This window comes from Ixodes scapularis, unplaced genomic scaffold (genome assembly GCF_016920785.2).
Source record: "Ixodes scapularis isolate PalLabHiFi unplaced genomic scaffold, ASM1692078v2 PGA_scaffold6__148_contigs__length_123643588, whole genome shotgun sequence".
NCBI lineage: Eukaryota > Metazoa > Arthropoda > Arachnida > Ixodida > Ixodidae > Ixodes > Ixodes scapularis.
The window spans coordinates 24,903,665-24,920,787 of NW_024609881.1; the positions used below are offsets into that span (position 1 = coordinate 24,903,665).

Here is a 17,123-nt window from a genome sequence, read left to right on the forward strand (position 1 = left end):
ACCTGACTCAGATTTCCCAAATCTAGTTTATTGGGGCACGAAAGCCAATCCTCGCCGTTTCTTGGACGGGCAGTCCTTGGCCGGCGTCCGTCCGCGTGCCGGTCGACGCGACCCAGTCTTGCGCATATAAATTACTGTACAAGAAAGCCCCGCTCCGTCCCTGCGTCGCAGCTGACGTACGGAACCCGCCCACACAATCCCGGAGCGTAGTCCCCTGCCGGGCGTTTGCCATGGGGCCTCTTTTCCGACAACCGTCGCCACACGAGGAACGCCCCGACTCCGTCCGGGGCCGCGGGCAACGGCGATTAAGACTAGAATATGGCCGGCTGCGGTGCGTCTTGACGCACAGTGTTCGCGCACCGTCCTTTTCTTTTTTTTCTCCGGCAGCGAATGGCACGCACTCCTCGGAGGCTGGGCCGGTGTCCGCGGGCGAGGGTTCGGGGGCGCTTGCGTTTCTTTGGCAGGACTCGCTCTGCGTCGTCGGGCAACCTCGGGCGCGGGGCCCGTCGTCTGCGACGTTGCGTCTGCTTGGGCTCCCTTTCACCGGAACTCGTAGATCTGGATGCTGTGCTCGGGCACGTGCGTCAGCGTCAGAGACTGGTACCTGCAAGAAAAGGGAAGCGTTGAGGTTCGATTAAACCGCAGAGTTAATATTATGATCTAGAGCGGGAGTCTCTTAACACCGGCCCGGTTGTTTAATACTTACTCTAACGTTAATTTCCATGTTTAAATGCTAATTTAGGGTTATCCACATAGTTTTGCTTTGATTTTACTAATTACTCTTTTTTCCCCTGAACCCTCGAGACTGCAAGAGATCACACATCCGGCCTCTTAGCCAAAATGTTTGGAGACCTTCGATCCAGAAGGAAAGGTCCCACGCATTTCGGCCGCTTCAGGATGGTGGGGCATAGACACGGATGTCCGTGGTCCCGATAAGACCATATCGCCAACGACGCTATGATATAAGCAAAGAAACTGGGAAAATATCCCTTGCAAAGTTCGTAACGAGTGTTTTTCTAGCTTTATTTTGCACGAAAGCACCGGCGTCGTGCATCGCATAAAAATAAATAAAGTTGACGAGCATTCAAACAACTTTGCTCCTCGTGGCAAAAGGAACACGCCTAACCTGTCGTCTGTTCTTTTCCCTCTGCTTTTCTGTCACTCTCTCTCCCCTTCTTTCTCTCAAGAGCACCGATGTCGGTGTTTAACATTCGCCACATTGTGCTCCCATCTTTACCTCCCTGGATTAAACTTCCCAGCAAGTCCGACTTTCCAAGTGCGCAGTCGAGTTTGACTTTTCGGCAAGTTGAACTGGGCGTCGAGTTCAGCTTCCCGGGTAAACTCTTGACACTGCACTTGCGAGGTGCCGCAGCAAATCGGAGACTTCTCGAGTTGGGCGCCACATTCTTTTGGCCTTCCCGGTTTTTTCTAACACAAGCAGCATCTTTTTTTTGGCAGCTTTCTCGCATCGTCTATGTGTATCAACAAATTTGTTTTCCGTGCTCAGAAAGAAAATAAAGCAAGTTCAGAGCTGATCTGTACACACTGTGAAATAAGGACTTAATGCAGATGGCCGATTCTCTTCAGTGCCTCATATTCTGACGAGCCCCACACGAAAACCATCTTTCCAGCTCGGAATTCGAGCTTACTGTAATATTGTGAGGAATAGCCCGCATAAAAGATGCGAGATACATAAGTGAAAGTGCAACAAAACAATTGAACACATCCTAGCTAGAACGTTGTCTGAAATTTCAGACACCGTTCAACTCGTTGCTTGATTTTCTGGAGTTGACTTGCGCCGTTAAACCAGACAAAAAGGCTGCCGTGCAGCAAACTGTCATGATTTTGCCTTTATCTTGCAGCCTCGATACCAGATACCATGTCCAACGCAACAGAGGAGCTGGACTGAGGCTACAGTGACATGATGAGGTTTTGCTATAGATGCCATGGTCGCCTTTCGTCCCCACGACCATGGCACGGCTGTGCTTCTTTTCATGTTCTTTAGATGCGAGTGCTTTCTGCCTATTTTTCTCGGTTTCTTTGCCTTTCCCTACATATGTTCAGCTGGTTCTATTCACTATCCTTGTACACCTGCTGAAATCGTATGGTTTACAAAATGCCATCACCAAACTGAGGCGTGTCGCTCGCAATTGTGTTGCTACTGTGGGGATGAAATGGGAAACGTGCGAAGGCAGCGATGCTGCCGTGCGTTGTCTGCTATGGGCGCACAGTCAGAAGCATGGACCTCGATGACGCAAGCCTGTTTCCGGCTGAGTTGAACTCTCCTCATTGTTCTTTGTTCTTATTAAAGGTTGTGTTGTATCGCTTCACATGCATAAAAAGTCAGCAAAGCTATAAATATTAAGTCGGGATACTTCCATAACCTTAGTGCTAAGGTTTGTAGAACTGCTGGTCCTATATATTTTTGTTATCTCGCACAATCCATAGCCTTCATAGAACAATGAATGTTGATTAAAAAATTAACCCGACTGATCGCCACCTTTAATAGACTGATCAATCGATAAATCTGTTAGTTAACTTTTCTCGAGTCGTATTACATGAAAGACAATAAAATCCCATTTTTTTACTATATAACCAGGGATGCCGCGAACCACCCTAGGTTCGAATTCGAAAGGTTTAGATATTTTCGAACCAAACTGATGTTCGATTTCGAAAAGTTTCGATATTTTCGACCGTAGGGAGGTTCGAATTCGAAAAATTCGCAACTTTCCAAAATTGTGGGGTTTCGAAGTCGAAAAGTTTGAAGCTTTCACGGTTTCTAAAAGTTTGCGTTCGATTATTTGTTTACTTGAGGTTCGATAAATTCGAAGATTTCAAACTTCCCTAATTTGAAATTCGAGAGATTCGAATGTTTCGAATTTCTTTGGATCTAAAATTTAAAAAATTCGAACGTTTCGTTCGATAAATTCTAAGATTTCGAATTTCTTTCTACATAAAGTTTGAAAAGATTGAAGGTTTTGATTCTCTTTTAAAGCTAAATTAAAAAAAAAAAAAAAAAAATGAATGTTTTTGGTTGGTGTGAAGTACAAGTGCGCAAAGTTCGAAGTCCGGTTTTCATGTTCTGCTACAGTTTCAGTTTCAAATAAAGTTTTCATGCCTCACTGGTTTTCACAAAATGAGGTTTAGAAAAGTTTGGGTGTGTTATTTAGCCTGCGCGAAGTTGGTCAGGCAATTAAATGAGACGACAAGTGCCCGGGATGGGCTGGAATATTTGCCAATGCAGTGACGTGTAACAATAGATCAGTAATTGTGACCGCCAGCCTGGGGTGGTCATTAACGTGCATTACGAAGTAGTGATCCTACGAATGCACTGTTTAACGATATTCGTCCAGTTCGAAACGGCCAGGGGCAGGCAGGTGGTTGAGGTTCAGAAAAACCTTGAAGTGATTTGGCAAACTGCCCCCCTACCCCCTTGCACGCTGGTATTTATCCGATCGAATGCCGCCCGAGTGACGCTGGTATATAGTAAGTTTAGTTTGTACATGATGCAAAATCCTGAGATGGGAATGAAATTTGAAAGAAAAAGTGTAAGAAGACAGAAAAAAGGGGACAGGACAACGTCTCAAACTCAACTCAGCTGAAAACTCAGCTCAGGACAACGTCTCAAACTCAACTCAGCTGGGTTTGAGACGTTGTCCTGTCCCCTTTTTTCTTTCTTCTTACACTATTTCTTGCGAATTTCATTCCCAGTCTCGGGATTTTGCATCATGATCAACATACACCAGCTCGCCTGCACCTTGACAATTTTTTTGTTTGTAATTGCTTGGAAGTTTATTTTCTGGGGCGGAAGAAACGCCGAGCAAAAAGCACAGAAGCTGACGCAACTTGAGGTCGAGGAGCGTTCTACCATACCAGTGGCGCCGGAAGAGGAAAAACGGGGGGGGGGGGGGGGGGATGGAGCTCCAGTCTTTCTTCCTCTCTCTCTCTCTCTCTCTCTCCCCCCCCCCCCCCACGGGAAAGAGGGCATGGTCGAGCTTATTTGAATCTGAAATTATTTACGCATATGTATAGCTACTGTCGCTCTTCACCGCATAAAAGATCGCGTAGATGGTCATTGTTAAAGGGGCCATGAAACGAATTTTGGGCTGAGATAAATTATTTTAAATTGGGACTTTACTAATCGCATATCGTTTAGTTGGTTAAAAGAAAGACGGTAAAAAGTCAAAAGCCAGCTTTTCAGTACTAACATCTGAAAATATAGCGGAGTATTTTGTACCTTCTTTCCTTCGAAAGCTCTCCGCCTTTTCACTATGATACATCCGCGGTTCCCAAAGCGCGTCAGCGGTGCCAACCTGACGTCAGCCGAGCCCAGCTCACGCATTGGACACGAGAACTGCATCACTCGGACGTATGCGCTCGTCAACAATCAATTTATCGACAAATATTCGGATTCGCGTTCGTGGCCAATGAGTGCCCTGATGGAACTTATTGTCATTGGGAAATGACAATTTTCTACATAAAAAGCACGGTGGAAGCTAAGAGTCATCGCACCAGAGCCGAAGAATGTCACGACGACGTGATTTCACAATTCGCATTTGAGTGGAGGATTAAAGCTAAGGGGGAGGTAGGAAAATAGTTACATCAGCAGCGTTACATAAGCGAAGCGCTGATGTAACGCTGCTCAGGCGCCGTCAGGTGCTTATCGTGCGCCATGAGCAACAGTTTTGACGGTGCGATACAAAGCTGGTGAACGCTCCCGTCGGCACGTGCTTAGCACAACGTCAGCGCTATGCTTGTAGTGAAACATATAGTAAAACATATAAAATATCGCAACAGAAACAAGGACAAGAAGTAAACAGGACAGGCGCTAACTTTCAACTAGTTTTATTCTGGAAAATCGAACACATATATACACACGACAGGCAAAGCAGCACCACGTAAAAGTTGATTAATTTTTCACCCGATCAATCATTAGTTGAAAGTTAGCGCCTGTCCTGTTTACTTCTTGTCCTTGTTTCTGTTGCGCTATTTTATATGTTTTACTAAGGTGAACCAACTAGCCCAACAACGTACCTTACAAAACTATATGCTTGTAGTGCTCTGCTACATTTGTGAACAGGCCTTTAGAAACTCGTTGTCAGGAGGCACTACTCGTCACATGCTCGGTGGCTCGAAAGTTCAAAGCTATGTCTTTTCGACCTAAATAACTGTGCTATTGGTAAAAAATAATCAATAAATAAACATAACAATAAATGCAAAAATAAAAAGCTGGAGAGAAAAAAAAACTATCAAGAACCCGCCGGAAGTGTTGTATTCTTGCATATTCAGAGGCCCAGAACTATGAAACAAGTTTCTCCTACCAAAATGTGTACAGGCCAAAAGAAGCACGTCCCAAGAACGTAAAATGAGAAAAAAAAAATTTTTCTGCCGTGCTGAACTTGAACAATTTTAGAAATCTTCTCCCATGAGTTAATTTATTCCTCCCAACGTGAAAAGAGCAATAAATACATTATTTTTTATTCTGCAGATGGTAATGATATGTATTGTCTCTGGTGTTAATTTAAATGCGATACCCCAAACAATGTAGGTGAAAAACAATACCAAGTTTAGGGCATAATTGTCTGTAGGTACATGTTTGGATATGTTTTTGAAACTCGTCTTGAACAACAATAATCATATCTTAAGACGACACTCACCTAGGCTATACATAGATCATTCTTAAAAAGTTTAACATCTCTACCATAAATAGCTTCGGCTATAGCGCGCTTCAAATATGGCACAAACGACAATTGTCAAAAACCCGTTGTCCTTCCTTGATCCTTCGGGAATCTATTTTTCTAAAACCAAGCATGCCAGATGAGTGAAATAAACGGCATTATCTTTCGCAAGGAATGCGGCACCCCACATAAAATTGCAAAAAAAAATATTACGAATGTACCTCACTGCTTGAATTCAAATGAAACCGACCGCCAGTCTTTCAAAGTTCGACGAACTTTGAACTTTTACTCTAAAAGTTTGAAGTTTGTCGAACTTTTGACTTTTCAGGCATCGAGAGTTCGACAATTTTCGAAATTCTTAGCGTAGGAAGTTCGGAAGTTCGAAAAGCTTCAAACTTTTTGTGCAAGAAATTCGAAAGTTCGAAAATCACCAAATTTTTTAGTCAATCAAGTTCGAAAGTTCGACAAGCATCGAATTTTGCAGCGTAATAAGTTCGAAATTTCAAAAAGTGTCGAACTTCCTAGTTTAAAAAGTTCGAAAAGTCGACTTCCGTCGAATTTCTCGATATGGAAAGTTCGAAAATTCGAAGTCTTTCGAACCTTTCGAACCGCTTGATTCGATCATCAAAACTTCGATTCGAAAAAAGTTCGCGGCATCCCTATATATAACTATGTCATAAATGACATACTGCAGTCCCATTTCAACTTCACGTTGTGACGCCTACAAATATGAACATGGGAAGTCTTTCAAAAAGTGGAGTCATTTTTAAGTTATTTATTTAAACAGTATAATCAACCTCAATGACAATCACAAGCATGCTGGAGAGGTTTACCATGGAAGCCTGTGTTGTAAAAGAAACAAAATATGTCAGAAATATCAAAGCAGAGATTTTTTACTTTTTTCTTTTTGTCCCGACTTTTTTTAGCGCAAGAGTCCGATTAAATGGCAAAAAAAACTGTATTAGAAATAAAGCGTAACTCGAATAATCTGAAGGTTAATCGATGAACTGCCCAGTCCTGATATGCATAAGGTTCGGGCGAAGAATTATCACAAAGTCTGGTGAGAGTCGCCTGTCCTCATCAGTAAAAGAGTGTCGCTACGGCCGATGCTGCCCTTGTCGCGGTGCTGGTTGTTTGTTGGAGTCGCAGAGCAAACTATGTTTCAGTAGAAGATTTAGGCAGAAATTTATAATATTAGCCTCTTTACATCCATGGCCCTCTCTCTAGAAAATTAAAGTGGGTAAATTCACACTACCGACAAGCGTGCCTAATAACACGAATGCTGCTGCGTCGCTCGATTAAACTCATTTATTCCACTCGTGGCAGATATATTAGAACAGTGTGTCCTACCAACGAACAATTTGCAGATCATAACTAGAACAGACACTCTCACCTCCCACAACGTAAGTGGAATTGTTCTGACTCCGAAAAACTTCAGCACACTATGGCACATTAGAGGAAAACATTGGCTGTGGTGGAACTTTCTTACTCGTAGAAGCTAGTAATAGCATGGTAATTTCCCATACAGCACTAAGTTCTCTCCTAGCACAATATTTATATTGCTGCAAAAACTAAAAATTGTGCGAAAAAAAAAAAAAAAAGATGTGTAGGACTTGCGATTTTGCAACTCACGGTACCAGTATTATGTAAGTATCCAACTTCTAATCCCTTGTTTTGTTGCATTTTTATGCTAGTGAACCGAAACATCCCTTTTAAAAGAAACAAGTATTTAACATAAATAGTGCAGTTCACCCGGAAAGAGGCATTCGTAGCAGTGATCTATGCTTCCCAACGCTTGCCTAGAGCAGACAATGCATACACACTGGCGATTCTCAAAATAGTATAAAAATTCAAAAGCGCAAACACCAAGGAAAAGAGGAGGGGACAGGACAGAGCGCTTACTCCAACTGGAAGTGTAATGCATTCCCCGAGGAAGACATAGAAGAAGAATTAGGCATGTGAAGGTAAAAAAGAAGAAGAAAAATTATTGTTATAGTTTATAGATGCATTAAAAAAATTTAAACTCAATCTGACTCGTTTTCGTTTTCTTCTTCTCGCGTTTTCTTCTCGCAATTTCGTTTTCCTCTTCCCTTGGGACTTGTCAGACATTCTGCTACATCAAACAATATTGAATTTTGAATTGCGAGAAGAAAACGTGGTCGGCAGTGATACCCTACTTCCACGACATATCCCACAACTTCAAACGGATAGCCTCAAAGTATGAAGTACCAGTGGTACTATCAGCTCCAAACTAAAAAAATTGTGTCCTAAGATTAATTTGCAAAATGAAAATAACAACTGCACCGTCAAGCATACGCACAAGTACGTCAACTGCAACATCAATGTAGTGTACGAAATTCCATTCACATGTGGGAAAGTCTACGTCGGACTTTCGTCGAGAGCATCACCTTTCTCTGAAATCATCACCATCGGGACATCTCGCCATACATGTCCGGGACTGCCACTGAATACCCATATTCCAACAGACTAAGATCCTCAAGCATTACCATAAAAAAAAGATCCCGAGAACTCTATGAAGCGAAAACCATATGGTCTCTCGGGGGAGCTTGCATAAGCGCACCATCAATAGCGCTGTCCGAGAAAGAGATGAGATACCTCTACCTTTTTTCTTAACGCGGGTCGCTTTAATGTTTTCTAACCTGATCTTTGACCCATTGATTTTGTTTATACTTCTCAATTTTTATCACATTCTTTTTTCGCTAGTGTCAAGGGGTCAGATTTAGTTTAAATTTTTTTAATGCATCTATAAACTATAACAATAATTTTTCTTCTTCTTTTTTACCTACAGATGCCTAATTCTTCTTTTATGTCTTCCTCGGGGATTGCATTAAACTTCCAGTTGGAGTAAGCACTCTGTCCTGTCCCCTCTTCTTTTCATTGGTGTTTGCGCTTTTGAATTTTTATACAATGTGTAGCCAACTAGCCCAACAGTTACTTTTAATTCTCAAAATGGTGCGGCACCGAACAGCACCGCACCATTTTCCGCTAAAATTGTTTTCCCACCAATACTATATGCCACAAAATAAACGCAAAAATCTATGCCGTCTGGGACGTGAACGTGGAAAGTCTACGGGGCGGCCATGCTTCTGTCCTCACATCAGCGACAGCGCAACGGTAGTGCCGCCTTTAGGTGGACCTCGAGTCAAATGGACCTCTTCGTAACGAATTGCAGGGGGGAATGTGTACTGCTGGAGTGTTAGCATCAAATATAAGTAATCACTTTCTGTTTTAGAATTAGCTTGCCAGAATCCGAAACAAAACCCGTTATTAATGCAACCTCTTTTTGCGTTCGGAACGTTACACCAAGGACATTAAAGGGGGGGGGGTGCAATGATTTTAAGATTAAAAGAATTTGCATCTCGTCATTTTTACGATGTTTATCGTGTCCCGAAAAATAGAGAAAACATCTTCTTCATTAAAAAATGTTGTGATTCCGCTCCATAATCACAAAATAGAAGTCGAGCTTTTTCCCCTACCTGCAGCCGCAAGTGGCAGCCAAAGGAACTACGGCGAGAAGCTTGCGCTCGGCTCTAAGCTGCAGCATAGCGCCCGCTAATGTTAGCAGACAGGGGGGAGGAAGCGTCCTCCGAGAGAGCATACGGGAACCTACATGGCACCCCAAATTACGTCACTAGGAGTGGGAGTGAGACTGGAGTCACTAGGAGTGGGAGTGGGACTGGGAGTGAGTTGAGGGGGGCAAGAAATGCCAATATTTATTCTTTTTTTTTACACAACTAAGGCATGCAGGCAAAATCGGTTTCCTATTCTTTACTTCAAAACTGTCAGAGGGCAACTTCTACAAATCTTTGACCGAAGTCCGGAAATCGTTGCCGCCCCCCACTTCCGACCCAATGTGTGTGTGTGTTTTCTTTGTTTAGTTTTTTTGCATTTTAATATTTTAATATTCCCGCTATGGCCAAGCACACCAGTGGAAGATGCATTACAAGCACCGTAATATTGCGAAATACATTAAAATAGAAGAATAAAAAGACGGCAGGCCTGGGTGCAAGTAACCGGAGCCACTCACCATTCCGAGCTGCGGTGGTAGTAGTATCCCTCGATGGTGGCCGTCGACTTCTGGAAGCAGATGTAGTAGAAGCCCGCAAAGGACGCCCCATTGATGTCCTTGATCGTGTGGTCCGGCACCAGGAAGTGCTCCTGCAACGGGAACCGCCGGGGTCTCGAGGCCTATTCGCACACTTGCGTCCGCTTGTGACCCCGAGTTTTCGAGATGCGATTTCTTACAACGACAGAGCACGCCGGTGCCGTCTACAAGGTGGCCCCAGACCGCGTAACTTTTGTAACTTTTGGGACAGTTCGATGGGAATGTCGTCGTCTGCTATCCGACGAGGACCGAACTGTCTAAAACAACTAGCTTTTGTATACTGTACGCATTATAATTATTTTTGTCCCCCCCCCCCCCTCTTTAAAGACTAGTCCTGTCGACGGAGACTCTCCTATCTCCCGACTTCCAACTTTCCCTTCGTTTCCGAAAATAAAAGAAAAAAACAACAGTTTGCGAGACCAAACGTCCGTATCGTCCGAGAGGAATGGCCGTCTATAACGCCGTCGAAAGCTCTTCGAGTTGAGAAAGAAAGAATGATGCGCGGAAAAGATGGGAAATGTACGGGACCGCCAAGTGCTCCACATCCACCCGGTAGGTGGCGCCGCGTGTCTGCTCGTTGTAAGAGATCGCAAGAACTCGGTCGTGAGCAAAACACAAGCGTGTGAACCGACCTTTTCTCGAAAAATGCGACGAACTGCAATTACGAGTTACTAGAATTGCGCAAACGTTCGAATAGTTTTTTAAAATAATACGCTATTCCATGTTCGTTTCGAGGTGCACTCCGGTATTCCTTCTTTTCAAAGTATCGATTGTGGCGTGTTAACTTCGTTGGGTGCACTTCTTAAGGACCATTGGTACACTGCTGAGAAGCAAGACGCAAAGAGAAGCGCTCCACAGGTGTTGCTTTTCCACAGTGCACCGGCACACCGTAGGATGTGCACTTTACGGGGCTGCCCCACCGTAATCAACACTTCGAAAAGTGTGAACATTGCAGCGGCGTACTTAGGAGTAAAGCAGTTTCCAAACGGGACGGTGTGCACGCAAGGACAGGGCCCTGCAACCGCAAAGGCTGCCAGAGAGTGGCACCACTCACCTTCCAACGCATGAAGACGTAGTCCGTCGTCCGCAGCTCCATGTAGTTGAAGGTGTCTGCATTGAACGTCTTGGCGTACTGGTAGAAGGACAGGAACTTGCTCTGCCAGAACAAGCATGGACAGAGTCATGCCGTGCATGGATCCCGTCGCCTCTTGCAGTACAGTTGTGCCACATTAAAAAAAAACTGGTGTTTAAATTTAATTTTTTTTTCATTAATTGTATTGAAGTTTTGTGTACTGATGTATTTCTCAGTGGTGATTTAAAAGATGCAATCCGTTTTCAGATCGCTATACTAGATCCTCAGTTATCAATAAATTTGCAATTTTAATTAGATCCGCCTTAAAGGTCGCTAGCGTAAAATTCTTCAAATATATCAGAAAATTTTATAGAACTGCATTCATCCATACATGCCTTGTGCAGAGATGCTATTTTTAGCCTGGTTTAATTATATTACATTGGTAAAAAAAACATTTGCAAACAGGTTGCACAAAACGGGAGGCTATATCTTTTTGAGACTAAGTAATTAAAATAATTGTACGACATATAAGGCAACAAAAATGGCAACACCACACAAAGCATGTCTTGGAATATGCAATTCTAAAAAAATTTCTGATGTATTCCAAAGAATTTAACTCTAAGGAAGACCTAATTAAGATTACAAATTTATCGATAACTCAGGACCAAGTAAAGCTATCTGAAAACTAATTGCATATTTGAAATCACCATAAAAAATACATCAGTATACAAAACATCAGCACGATAAATGAAAAATAAAAAAAAAAAGTTAAAGACCCTCGTCTCCCCTCCAGATGGCCATGTTAATATGGATATTCCACTACATGGATAACATTATTGGGTATGAACTGGGTACTACGTGCATCTTTGTCTCATTAATATGGACAACTCACCCTACGGATAATATGCGGGGGGGGGGGGGGGGGGGGGGGGGGGGGGGGATGGAGGGAGGTTTCCAGGTTAGCCAAGGAAACATGGTCGTATTCATTTATTTAGTTTACCCTCGGGGGCACTACAAAGGGGCGTGGTGAAGAAACTCTATAACAGCAGAAACAATGGGGAAAACACGGTTGCTAACACTTGAATAAAAGAGAGTGCAATCAACAATGGACGCAGGTAATGAGGGTAAGTGATACCCTTCATTACCGTCGAAATACTCTACCGGACACCGTTTGAGCGACGCAGGAGCAATTAGTTACGATAACTCCTGATGATTAGTTACGATAACTCCTGCAGGAGCAGGAGTTATCGTAACTAATCATTTTTGGCCACATAAACACCATGCTTAAAGGGGCCCTACAATGACTTTTTTACTGGTTTTTAATTTGCACTGAACCTGAGCGCACTAAATTTAGTAACTTAGTGAAACTTTTTTTCTCGAATTTTGCTTTATTTTAACAGTTATAGGCAAATTAATATTACAAAAACAAGCAAAAAATAACCTCCTTCATGACGCCCTTGGTTGCTTGAGTGGCCGTGAACTAAAGGAGGGGTAGTGAGCTCAGTGAGCGATCACGGCTGCTGCACTCAGTGTCGACGGCTCGAGAGAGCGCCACTAAAGCATGTTCTGGATAGGCTGTATCAGCTGTATGAAGCGGGCAGCCAGGGCGGCTCGCATTGCATTTGCTGCGCAATTAAACACTAATTCAGCATGACACTTCATTGGCCACAAACAGCAAACACGGGGTACAGATCAGGTCAGAACGGGAGCCACTTTGCAATGCCATGCCGCGAAACGGCCAAACAGCAAGTCAAACCTGCGCCGAAGGCCTTCGGAATGCTTGGAACCGGTCAGATCCTCAAGGCCGTAAGTAACCGCAGCGCCGCCGCGTACATCCGGGACCTTTCCGTGTTGGCGCTATCGACGCCTTATCCCACTACTTCTTCGTAGTATGCGCCGCCTTTTTTACCGCTTGGTGACGAGTGTGTCGACGTGTAATTTCTGCTTTCCGTACTTTATAAACTGCATTTGTTTCTTTTCTGATCTAAAATACTGAACAAAAACTACTTTTATAAATAATTGAAACGGTTAGCGCCACTTATATTCTGTATTTCGATTAAAAAGAAGCTTTTAGTGCCTCTGACCAGTAGTAAGCCCAGGACCAAAGACGTCACATTTTGTGCGCTTTCGGTACCGCGGGTTGCCCTTGTCGGTGGAGGTTTCCGCGTCGTCCGGTTAAAATATGAAACACCGATATATAGTGACTCTCTCCGTGCCCGCTGGCTTGCCCCAACCCCAAGAGACGTGGAAACCGCAAAAAAGGTAGATGCTTAAATATGATTGCAGGGCCCCTTTAAGATGATAAAAGGACCTTCACTGAATTCATCTGCAACTGTGCACACACGACGCGCAATTCCACGCCCATTTCACGGCTGCTGAGCGTTATGTTTTTCCATTTCGATTCGTCTCGACGCCGAGACTTTCCGCTGCCCGAACCTCCGCGCAACGAATCGGGACTTTGACCTCGCTAAAGTTTTCTTAGGTTCAAACGAGTACAAAGGGCTCTGGTTTATTACAATGCCCCTTATGCACTTCATGCAGGAAGTGAAATTCGGAGCCCCATTGAAAGCTGCGAAGGGGCCTCACCCAGTGCTTCTTGTCCACCTCTTCGTCGGCGTCCCACTTGCGCGTGAGGAACGGGTACTTGCCACTGATGATCTCCCCGTCAAAGAAGGTGGTCAGGGTGGGGTACTCCTCCGTCAGCCCCTTGATCTTCAGGTAGCCGCACAGGTACGAGTTGGCCTCATCCACGTGCTGGGAAGAGATCGGGAAGTCAGACCAAATTGGAACCAAAAATAAAGAAGGGTCCTTTAACAGGGTGAGCGCCAAAAGTCTATCTCCAAATTCCCTGACTTTTCCAGATATTCTTCAACTATTTGATCTAAATTTCCCGACCAACCCCTAAGGAAACAGGGCGTGTCTGAAATGCACATTTTATGAGTACACAATGATATATCGACAGCCAACAGGGCGGCAGCGAAGCACCAGATCCTATTACCCTGCCAGTCTATTCTTCGATATTTTTTCCCAAGTAAATTAACCTCCTAGCAAATACAGTGGAATCTCGTTATTTTGGATTTGAGGGGACCAAAACTTTGTTTGAATAAAGCAAAGTTTGAATTACCTGGAGCTTCCTCCATAGAAACAGGATCGGTATGTTAGTTTGAATTATCTGCGAGTTTGAATTAAGAGGGTTTGAATTAAAGAGATTCCACTGTATATTGGTGTGAGCATAAACTTAGAAGTTTGTTTTGGCGCAAGTGTTTCGAGAGGAGGCGATTTCGGTTCTACCAAGACCCTCGCTTCTAGGCGAAGGTTTGCGTTGGCACGCTGTGCCACACCAGTTGCTTGGAGAAAGGAAAGCTCAATTTTCCCAACCAATTTTGATTGCGCTGGGAATTACCCCGACTTTTCCGGACTTGCCAAATTTCCTGACAATTCTCAGTTTTCCAGGGTGGTAGACACCCCACGTAACCATCTGAAATCGAACCCAAACATTATTGTTTTTTTCAATGCGGCATCGCTTCTAGGGCCACCAAACCGGGTAACTACTTGCATCCGTCCGAAAGCGACTCAGCATTCAGAACGACCGAAAAAATGTGAACTGGTGCGTACTTATACATATCAAATTCACCCACCAAGTTAAGTTGGAAACTTGAATCGGCGGATAGGACCAGCAATATGCCCTATAGGAAAATCCTACGGGACCTCAATCCCACACTGCACAGTGCGGCGCGAGGAATTGCATGGGGCTGTTCTGACGTGTGCTCGGGCTGGCTAGTATGCTCCAAACATGCTGGAAGTGGCTCAATTCCTTCCCTTACCACTACGAGTTCGGAGCACAAAGAAAATGGAGTGAACACATCACAAATCTGACGCGTACCCTGCTTTGTTACTGTCCTGCTTTCTTTGCGTTCTGAAATCGTAATTTGCTAAACCAACATGAACCGTTCCTTCTATTCACGAATACCCTTGGTGTCGAGAAGACGGTGCTGCCTATTTCCGGATTCCTTGGGAACACAGCTGAATGAGCGAAAAACCGAGGAGCACTCGAGAGCTTTCGCACACACTTCATTTAGAGCATGAAAACCTTCCTCTGTGACGAGAAAACATAGGTCAGCTGCCAAATTGTAATTCCTACATCCTGAAGTGCCAACCAGCGTAGCCCAAAAGCAGGCCGGTTGTTTTTGTTCCTCACAACGTATGAGCAGTTTTCAGCTGCACCCTTAATTTGTAACAATTCAAAGATTCAAATTTGATTTTTATTATTTTTTGAACCGGTATAAACCTCGTTTTACTTGGGAGCTGAGCCTTTCTCCTTAAACCAAAGTGAAAAACATATAGGTCAACACCTTGTAAGAGGTGTGCCGGACGACCTTCAAGACAGCTGCCACCTGGTTGCACAGTGTCGGCTTCCAACTTGTGCAACAACCCCTTCGTGTATCTTTTGACCCGGTTTTCCTCTAACCTTGACCTTTTAACCCCGGTTTTTGTGCAACGTCCTACGTTGTCTGAATGGGGACAGGACAAAATTGGCGCCCTTGAGCAAAGATGCTGGGCATCCTCTTTTTGAGCGATCTTTCACCCGGGGTTTGTCCAGGGCTCTAACCCTGAGAGGAGGAGGGGTGGAGTGTGCATGTATACCCTCAGCCTCCTCTATAAATTCTGTCAATAACACATAGGAGAAGCGCAGATGCTACCACTGGCCTGCCGGAAAAGATTTTGCGCAACTTTGGAGGCGAAGCGGGTCGTTGGCAGAGTCAGATTTGCCGCCGATTCGGGCCAAAGCCAAAGCACGAGCCGTGCAATTATCGAATATCTGGGTGCATGTAAGTCGGGGCACTACCACCTAGATACTGGTAAGGCCTTCTTACTTTCCCTCATGATGCCACACTAAGGGTTAAATAATGGTTGGCACAGCCGCCGATTCACTCCTTCTCCCAGACTTATCATATTCTAGCTAACGCCGGCGTGGCCAACGGCCAGCGATGTTCAGACGCACAAAGTTACGTTTAGTACTGTGGAGAAGGAACAGTGCAAAGGCCTTGTATCCAGGCGAAGTAGGTGCAAGCGTGGCATGTAAACATCCCAAACAACCAACTCGCATCTTTTAGTGGCACACAAATTGCCGCAGCAACTAATGTTACCTGGTTGGGTTCCGATACTCGCATTCTTTTTGTGGTTTGGCCTTTTCTGCCACATTCATTGATTGCCTAGCCAGCTCCCAGTAACTGACCTGGCCTGAAGCCGTCTTAATAAGGCAGACGTCATTTTGCTGCCCGTATGTCGAGTGACACTCTTAATAATAATTAGACTGTGTAGAAGCTCTGCTGACTGGAAGCAGTATGTCAAGCTCATCGTGTGTACTAGCCTCCTGAGTACAACCCTGGTTTCACGAAACTGATGCATGTCAGAATGCATCGTGAACGCTTCTCGATAGCCAGGCGTCTGTCCGCTGCGTTCCATCGCCTACCTGGCCCAGCGCAAGCTGTCTGCGAGTTGCCCGGGCCAGTGGCGCGCCAGCGAAGAACGCGGCCCGACCAAGAGCGCGGATGTCCTTGCGCTGTCGTCGCAGGCTGCGACCGCGGCTCGGCAGAGGAGCGGGCACCGTTGCCAACGGCGTTTGTGCGTATTTCAGCCGCCGAGCAAAAAAACAAACAAGCGGAGGCACGTGAACGCCGAAAAGAGAGCGCGCTGCGCAGGGGACGATCTTGTGCAAGGCCGCTTGCCTAATGTCCTCCTGTGCCCGACCGCTCGACGGGGACCGGCACCGCGCTGTCACCGCGTGCGCGTCGTTCAGCGTGGCCGGGGATCGCTCACCTGAAGCACCACCTCGACGTCGTAGCAGTTGCCCTTGCTCTTCTGGTGGCCGTGGAAGCGGGACCCGTTGTACAACAGCGATCGCGTGACTCCGGGCTGCTGGGCATTCGCCGGCGGCGGTGGCACCAGGTCCGTCGACGTCCTCACGGGCATGGCTCTGGCGTTCAGCTTGAAAACTTCGAGAAAAAAAAAAAGGGTAGGATGCCGCACCGACGTGCGATCGCGCGTTAGCAATCCGCCATGTTGCGCCGGAAGCGAACGCCGCCTGCCGCGCTCGCCTCCTGACGTTGCTGAGACGCTGAGGTTGAGGAGGCTGCAGTGGCTGCAGTGCTGAAGCACTCGGGGTGAACAAAGGCGTCTACGACTGGTGTGCGTTCGGCGTCTATTTTGGTCTCCCCGAGTTTTGACTGGTGACGTCATGATTGTG

General features: G+C 45.2%; 1 protein-coding gene across 1 annotated transcript; it reads right to left on the bottom strand.

The window, feature by feature from the left end:
- Positions 1-12: 12 nt before the first annotated feature.
- LOC8052155 (glucose-induced degradation protein 4 homolog) lies at positions 13-17,116 on the bottom strand. The gene is made up of 5 exons (XM_002435752.5): positions 16,697-17,116; positions 13,463-13,630; positions 10,859-10,960; positions 9,727-9,857; positions 13-604 (listed from the first exon to the last, which is right to left on the bottom strand). The coding sequence occupies exons 1-5, from the start codon at positions 17,114-17,116 to the stop codon at positions 541-543; spliced, it is 885 nt and encodes a 294-aa protein (XP_002435797.2). The 3' UTR covers positions 13-540.
- Positions 17,117-17,123: the final 7 nt, after the last annotated feature.